The sequence below is a fragment of the Cebus imitator genome, unplaced genomic scaffold (assembly GCF_001604975.1).
Source record: "Cebus imitator isolate Cc_AM_T3 unplaced genomic scaffold, Cebus_imitator-1.0 Scaffold145, whole genome shotgun sequence".
NCBI lineage: Eukaryota > Metazoa > Chordata > Mammalia > Primates > Cebidae > Cebus > Cebus imitator.
The window spans coordinates 3418344-3426346 of record NW_016107460.1 but is presented as its reverse complement, the minus strand read 5'-3'; the positions used below and the strand labels follow the sequence as shown (position 1 = coordinate 3426346).

Here is an 8003-nt window from a genome sequence, read left to right as displayed (position 1 = left end):
CCCACACCCAAGCCCCCGCCCCGCCTGCCCCTGGACCCGCCCCGCCCTGGCCACGCCCCCAGTCCCCCTCATTCTAAGGCTGCTCAGGATCCTTCTCTCCCAGCTGCGCCTCTGGCCCGGCCGCTCCAACCTGGGCGCTGCGCTAACCACACGCCTGGCCCCAGCTCCTGCCCATGCCTCGACTAAGCTCCAGCCCTGGCCCTGGTGCCCTCATACCCAACCTCCACGAAGGCCAGGCCCTCCCCTTTCCAACTCCTCAGCCCTCACCCAGACCAGGCCCAGCCATGACCCCTTCCTGGCCGCCTGGCCTCGTGCCAGCCCCACGCAGCCCCTCCAGGCCCAGCGCGGCCCTCACCAGGCTCCTGCCTTGGTCCAGCGCTGACCCTGTCTCCCAGGGCCAGCCTGGTGTCCCCCCAGCGGCCCCTCACCGTCAAAGAGGGTGAAGAAAGCTTCTCTCTCGTCCTTGACGTCCAGACGGTAGGTCTCTGGGAAAAACTCTTCCATTCTCAGGACCCTGAGGGGTGGGGAGGTGGAAGGAGGTGCTGTCCCTTCATCCCAGGCTGCCTGTGCGCGTGCTTTGAGGCCTGGCCTGTGGCGGGAGGGAGCACGGCCCTGGCACCTGGAGCCCTCGGCCCTGCTCCTCGTGGGGTGTCGAGTTTCCTGCTCCTTTGCAGGCCCCACTCGGGCTGTGCTGCTGGCTGCAGCCTCTGGCTGCCGACCCCACCCGGCCCCTCCTTCGCAGCTGCTTCTTTCCTGGTGGCTTTCCTGTCTGGCATCGTCTCAGCCGTGAGCCACCAGCTCCCGGCATGTCCTCGTGGCTGGGACCACGCGCACATGCACGGGGGTCAGCATGGGTCTCTGCCTGGCCAGGATGGACCCCTGGTTCTAGCTCCTGGTTCTCCCTTGTGTGGGACCCCCATCCTGCTTTCTCCTTTTCAGTCAACACTGGGTTTAAGTCTGAACTGCGGTCTGAAGGCTCCTCACAGCAGGGCTGAGTGTCCACTCTGTGGCCCCTCACAGCGGGGCTGAGTGTCCACCTCTGTGGCCCCTCACAGCGGGGCTGAGTGTCCACTCTGTGGCCCCTCACAGCGGGGCTGAGTGTCCACCTCTGTGGCCCCTCACAGCGGGGCTGAGTGTCCACTCTGTGGCCCCTCACAGCGGGGCTGAGTGTCCACCTCTGTGGCCCCTCACAGCGGGGCTGAGTGTCCACTCTGTGGCCCCTCACAGCGGGGCTGAGTGTCTACCTCTGTGGCCCCTCACAGCGGGGCTGAGTGTCTACCTGTGTGGCCTGAGGTGTCCTGGGCTTGTCCACGGGAGGTCCTCCAGGGTGGCCGCTGCTGCGTCCTTTCCCAACCTGCAGCCCAGGGGACAGAGGGCCTGGCTGAGGGGCCACTCATGATGCTTGGAGCGGGTGGGGACTGGGGGATGGGGCGTGGGTGGTAGTGGGTGGACACATGAGTTTTGATGAGAGCAGGCAGCTGGGTGGACAGAGGTGCCCGGAGGAAACAGCAGCATTGCTGTAGCTGAAGTGGATGCTGGACATGGTGTAAGGAGAGCATCACAGGTGACCGGGGGCGGGGCAGGGCAGGGGCGGCAGGTGCAGACTCACCTGGCCTGGGGGCCGCCTGGCACCTTGCTGGCCTTGCTCATGGCCTGTGCCTGCCCCCGGAGGGTGCTGAGCAGCCCGATCTTGGTGGTGAGGAGCTTATTGTTGGGAAGCTGGTACAGCAGCTGCTCTCCTGGAGGGCAGAGGCCAGGGCGTGTGCGGAGGGCGTGCGGGACCTGGGTCCCCACCCCTCCAATCTGCCCCGTGCTCCAGCCCAGGAGGCCCTGCCGGCGGCCTGTCTGAGACGCCCGGCGCCCCCACCGCTACCTTCCCGGAAGCTGCTGTAGCTGTCCCGGCTCTTGACCTCGCACCACTTCAGCATGTAGTCCTCCCGGCCGCTGTCCTGGATGCGCTTCCAGCCCTTGCTTTTGCAGTAGGAGCTGATGCTGCGGGGCGGGGAGCAGAGGTGACGGGGTGGGGGGGGGCCCAGGTGAGGGGGTGGGGACTGCGGGCGGCCAGTGGAGGCCGGGCTGGGCCCCAGAAGCAGGCGGTGGGCGTTCAGCGGGGTTGGGTGGGGGGCGTTCAGCGGGACCAGGGCCGGCCCGTACTCACATTGAGGCCCCATTGCTGCCTCCAATGTAGAAGAAGGGCCCGGGCTGGGTGCTGTGGGACGATGGCTTCCCACCCCCCAGCAGGAGCCCCTCCAGGAGGGCAGCTGGGGGCCCAGCAGCCTCAGCGTCATCCGGGTCTGCAGGTGGGCAGCTGGTCGGGAGCCCAGGGGTTGTGGGCGTGGCAGAGGCTCTTCCTGCCCCCTCCAGGTCTGGCCCACAGTGCCCGCCTGCATCGTGGTCTGGCTGGCCTGGCTGACTTGGGAGTCCCTCCTCCTGGCCACTCCCCATTGGCCTCTCATGGGCTGGGCCTGTGAATGGGTGGGGCGCCGTCCACTGAGCCGGGACCCTTGCCAGCCAGTTGCATCCCAGCCCGTTCATCACAAGCCTGGACAATCCCCCCGGCCTGTCTGGGGCTCAAGTTCAGCCCAAGCTCCCACGCGGCTGGACAGCCCGGGACTGCTCACAGCTGGGGAGGAGCCACAACCACCCTCCAGGGCCTGGCTTCCTGCCGGCAGGGTCCAGGTGAGGGCACGGAGCTCGGAGCAGGGGCAGGGAGGGCCCCCACCCTCCTCACCAACAGGGCAGCGGCCTGGCACAGGGCAGGGACTGGGCGGAGAGGCCTGTGCTGGGTGCAGACTTGGCAGCAGGGGTGGCCCCAGGAGGGCAGGGGTCACAATGGCCATGATGACGTCACGGGTGACCCGAGGGGCCATTACCAGGCAGGGGACAAGGGGGGCTGCCCTTCTGGCCACAGGCAGGGGCAGTGCCACCCGTGGCTGCCTCTGGGGGTGGTACCAGCTGGACAGAACCTGGGCCGTGGACTGCGGCGTCTCCCTCTGTGCCTGCAGAGCCAGTGTCCACAGCAGGCCCCTCTCAGAGCAGTGGGGCATGGCCGTGCGTGGGTCCTGGTCCCACCCTATGAGACTGACTTCCCGGGGGATGGGCCGCCTGTCCCAGGGTGGCCGTGGCCTTGGAAAGGAGGAGGCCGCCCAGGGCTGCTCTATTCACCGAGACTCGAGCTGGGCGCCGCTGACTCTTTCGCTGCTTGCCCCTCTTGGAGCCGGCTCAGGTCCGAGTGGGCCGTCCCTGGTGCTGGGCGAACTGGGCGTGGCTGCGGGCCACTAGCCGGGGGGCACCAGGGTGAGGGCCCTGCAGGGAAGATGCCGCTCTGACCCTCCTATGGGACCTTCCATCTCCCCGAGGCCCCAGCGCTTGGGTGGAGCAGGCAGTCGGGCCCACCCAGCGTGGGGAAGGGCGCTTCCTGGGGCTATGGACCCGAGCCTCTGCATGCGCTGGACCCCGTCTCCTGGGGCAGCTGTAGGGCCTGGTGCCCTGTGGGGTCGAGGCCCTCTCTGGGCCCCGTCTCTGCCAGGCGAGCCCTCCCTGCCCAGAGCTGCTCCTCAGGCATGGCCGAGCTTGACCTGGGTCCCAGCTGGAAGGAGGGGCAGCGTCAGGCCTGCTGGGTGGGGCGCCCGCCCGGAGATGGAGGGTGGGAGGGCTCCCTGGCCTGAGCAAGGGTCTCCCCTATTTCCAATGGTGACCCCAGAGCCCAGCTGTGGGCTGAGTGCAGCTGCCTGGCGCCTGCCGTCAGGGTTCTGCTGCGGCCGCCCCCGGGGCCCAGGCCAGACCCCCAGGACGCCGTCCCCTGCAGCACCTTCCCGGGCTGCAACTTAGGAACTTCTCCGGAATTTTCAGCCACTTCCTTGACAGATCCTTCCGCCTCCGTCTCAAGCAAACAAACCTATCTTGGGGCTGCTTGGGAGGTAACGAGTTTTGTTTTGTTTTTGTTTGTTTTTGAGCCGGAGTTTCGCTCTTGTTGCCCAGGCTGGAGTGTAATGGCGCAATCTCAGCTTACCGCAACCTCCACCTCCCGGGTTCAAGTGATTCTCCTGCCTCAGCCTCCCAGGCAGCTGGGATTACAGGTGCCCGCCACCACGCCAGGCTAATTTTGTATTTTTAGTAGAGATGGAGTCTCACTGGTCAGGCCAGTCTTGAACTCCCGACCTCAGGTGATCCGCCCACCTTGGCCTGGCAAAGTGCTGGGATTACAGGCCTGAGCCACTGTGCCTGGCCTAGGTGAGGACTTCCAAGGGTTTGAAGGAACTCGGCCAGGAGACGGGAGAGGCCACGGAGGCTCCAAGGCTGGGGAGGGCTGGGGGAGGCCTGAGGCTCAGGCTGGTAGCAGAGCTTTCCACAGGCCGCCCCTGCAGCTGACCTGGCCTGCAGAGGCCTTTGTGTCTGTCCCCTGCTGCCCCGTCTCAGTGACAGGAGCAAAGGAGACAAGGAGGAGCCCACATGCAGGGGAAGGTGGGGAAACTGAGGCAGCCATCGACACGATGATCCGGCCAAGTAGGGCCCATCCTGGGGGAGGAGCGGAACACAGGCTGGGCCCTGCACCTTCGGCCAGGAGCGCCTGATGCGGTCTTCCTAGGCTGGGCTGGGCAAGAATGGAGGGAGTCAGGAGCCCTGAGACCCCTCCCCACCCAGAACAGGAGGGCCGGACCTGCGCTGGCGTGGGGCAGGCGTGTGTTTGCGCGAGACTCTGCATTAAAGGGAGATCTCGGCCCCTTCTCACAGGTTCTCAGCACCCAGGGTCCTCCTGGGGAAGGGGTCCTCTAAGGTAGCTAAACAGGCCACCCAGGCTCAGCGTCATCAGAAGGGCTCCCAAGTGTGAGCAACAGAGTGACAGATGCGTCTACACACACACACATGCACAGACATATGCACACACCCACACACCTACCTACACACACAGACACGTCTACACACACATGCACGCACAGACACACCTACACACACACCACGGAGTTCGCCACAGGACCGCCCAGCCCTGCCACCAGCACAGCACACACACCCTCCACCGCCTGACGTGGGCCTGAGCTGCTCGCAGGGCGGCACGGGGGCCAGGGACCCCAGAGCGGTCTCCACAGAGCGGGCTCAGCCTTGCCCCACCCCCTCCCTCCCCCACCGCCTTCTCTCCTGGGCAGCGTCCTGAGGGGACCTGCGGGGAGGGCATGGGGGGCGGGGCTGAGCCCACTGAGCCCACGCTGGCTGCAGGCGCCTCTCACCTGCGCAGCCCGAGGTCCCCGGGCCCCGGCAGGGAAGCCACACTGTGACCTGGCAACCATCTCCCGGCAAGCACCAGCACCAGTCACCGCGGGACTTAGGGGCATGGGAGGGGCTGGGGGCCGAGGCCGGAGAAGGGCCCCCCAGTCATCCCTGGGCTGAGCCCGGTGGCTGCCCCTCCACCCGGCCCTCCTGGGGCGGTCCCTGAGCAATCTCCCGGGTCCCACCCATGGTCAGCACCCCAGGGCCTGGCGGGGGCTGCCCCGGTGATGTTTGCAGAGTAAACCGCCGTGGATCTCAGAGCTTTTTCTGTTCTCCATGTGGTCACGTCCCCGTTCCCACTCCACAGGCAGCGTGCGGGCTCAGCAGGGCCAGCGCCCCCCAGAATGGGGTGGGGGGCTACTCACATCTCTCAGGCCAAACTGGAGCCCCTCACCATGTTGCAGATATTGGCCAAAGTGAAACATTCTGAGGGGGTTGGGGCCGTGAGAAACAGCCTGCCCAGCACCTGACCTTGTCACACTGGGAAAGGGTCCAAGGACCACACCGTGACCTTCTGGGGGAACAAGAGCCAAACACATCGCCTCATCATGAAGCTGTCCCACCCAGACCCCTCCGGCCCGCACCCGCGGGTGCCCGGACCCCTCCCGCCCGCACCCGCGGGTGCCCGGACCCCTCCCGCCCGCACCTTCGGGTGCCGGAGCCCGCAGGCCGTGGTGGCTCTGGTGTGAAGCGGGCCCACCCCCGCAGGTGTTTGCGATGCACCCGTCTGCTGCAGAGCCGCCCTTTATCTCTCTCTGTCTGTGTTTAACCCTCACCTTCCCTTTGAACCCCTCAACGATACCGTCTGGGAGTCCTGGGCTCCTGGCACGGCCCCTTGCACGGTCTGACCCCCTCTGCCTCAAACCCTGAGCCTCCAACCATGTGTTCCCTCCCTGCCCGTGTCCTTAGGAGCCTTGCATGTGTCACAAGGGTCCTCTTGCAGGGGCTGGGGTGCCCCTAAAGACCCACATCCGAGCCCCGAAACCTGGAATCTGGCCTTATGATCAGGGTCTTTGCAGGCGGGGTTACGTCAGGACCTCAGGTGCGATCGCCCAGGATTGGGCAGGCCCTAAACACACGGCCAGTGCCCTCCAGAGAGGGAGGCGGAGAGGGGAGAGGCAGACTGGGGCAGACGCCATGGGACTGGGGGTGGGCGCACACAGCAGGGGGCAGAGATGGGCCTGAGCTGGCAGCAGGAAGGCTGTGGCCTGCAGAAGGCGCCTTGCAGGAGTGTGGTGAACCACTCGGGCCGAATCCTGGCTGGCTCCTCCCTCCAGCTCCAGGAGCCTGAGCTCGGGGCCTTGGCTGGGGAGGAAGGGGCCTCACCTGTCTCTGGGGAGCCCCTGAAAGGAAGAGGGAGCTCTCGGAGGCGGGGGCGGCACGGGGCGAGTCCTACCCCTCTCCCTGGTTCTGTCCAGCAGGGAACAGTGTCCTCACCCCTCCCCACACCTCCACCTGGTGCCTGGTGCCCAAGCTTCGGGATGGTCCTGCCAGGCCCCTCTGCCCCCTGGGAGCCTCAGGTCAGGCTGCAGGTGGAGCTGGGGCGGGTCCTGGACGGAGTGGCTGGGCCTTTGGGGCTCGGGGGCCGCCTGGGGGGGATGATGGGCGGTGGGGGCCTCGGATGGATCTGGGGGTTCTCCAGGCTGGGAGCAGTGAATCCAGGTTTGGAAGCTCTGGCTGTGGGAAGGGGCCTACGTGTGTCCCCTCCTCCCCAAGGCCCAGGCAGGTGGCCCGGCAGGAGCTGCGGGGGGTCGGGGGTGGGAAGGACTTGCCCAGCTCCACTCCAGGGCTGACCCTTTGGGGAGCAGAGCTGGGCAGGGCCATGGCCCCTGGGTGGGAGGGGAAGCCTCGTCTGGTCTTCACATTGTACCTGACCTTTGGAGGATGTGATCTGGACACACGCCTCCAGGACAGGTTTCTGGGTGTGGGGTGAAGTGGGGGTGCAGCGAGCGTGTCCCCCAACCCCTGTGGCCTCCGTTTCCCACGGCCCCCCCTTCCCCTGGCCTCCACTCCCTGAGGCCCCCTCTCCTTCTGCCCTCCCCTCCCCGAAGCTTCCTCTCTGCTCCTGAGAGGGGGGCGGAGAGAGGAGAAGCAGACTCTGGGGAGAGGCCACGGCATGGGGGGGCAGAGACGGGTGATGTGGCCATAGCCACGGACTCCTGAGCCGGCAGCAGGAAGGGTATGGTCCCTCCCAGCATCCTCCCCTCCCCGTGGCCTCTCCCTGCGGCCTCCCCTCCCTCGTGCCCAGGCCAGGCCCAAGGATTCCCCACTGCCAACGGGCCCTCAGAAGCCCCCAGGCCTTGGGCTGTGGGTGTGTCCAGTCCGTGTGTCCAGGTGGGTGCAGCCCCCAGGGCCAGGCAGAGTAGGGGAGGCTGGGCGCCTCGGGCAGTAGGTGGGGTCTCCAGACAGCCCTCATCGGAGGTGGTCCCTTTACCACCAGCCCGTGGCTGTCACCGGGGCAGGAGGGGCCGCCGTGGGTGGCTGGACCAGGACGCCTTCTTCACCGGCCCTGCTCCTGTTGGTCTGCACCATAGGCTCCTGGTCACCTGCTCAGAGGCCCCCAGGGCCACCGGCCGCCCCTCCGTGAGGTCCTTCAGCACAGGCTGAGACGACTCCACTCAGGGGTTCTCCCTTCCCAGGGCCTAGACCCGAGCTGGCCACCAGAGGGTCAGGGAAGATTCCAGAGCAAATGACGGAGGGAGGGCAGGAGGGAGGGAGGGAGGGCAGGAGGGAGGGAG

The 8003-nt window shown here is 66.9% G+C and overlaps 1 protein-coding gene across 1 annotated transcript in view; it reads right to left on the bottom strand.

The window, feature by feature from the left end:
- The window catches only part of TTLL10 (tubulin tyrosine ligase like 10), an 11101-nt gene extending 8636 nt beyond the window's left edge, over positions 1-2465 (bottom strand). Inside the window, exons 1-5 of the mRNA XM_017542551.2 lie at positions 2159-2465; positions 1874-1992; positions 1610-1739; positions 1280-1354; positions 429-514 (exon numbers count right to left, since the gene is read on the bottom strand). Coding sequence (XP_017398040.2) covers positions 429-514; positions 1280-1354; positions 1610-1739; positions 1874-1992; positions 2159-2445 — 697 coding nt within the window. The 5' untranslated portion in view covers positions 2446-2465. The remainder of the gene's footprint in view (positions 1-428; positions 515-1279; positions 1355-1609; positions 1740-1873; positions 1993-2158) is intronic.
- Between the last annotated feature and the right edge of the window lie 5538 nt (positions 2466-8003).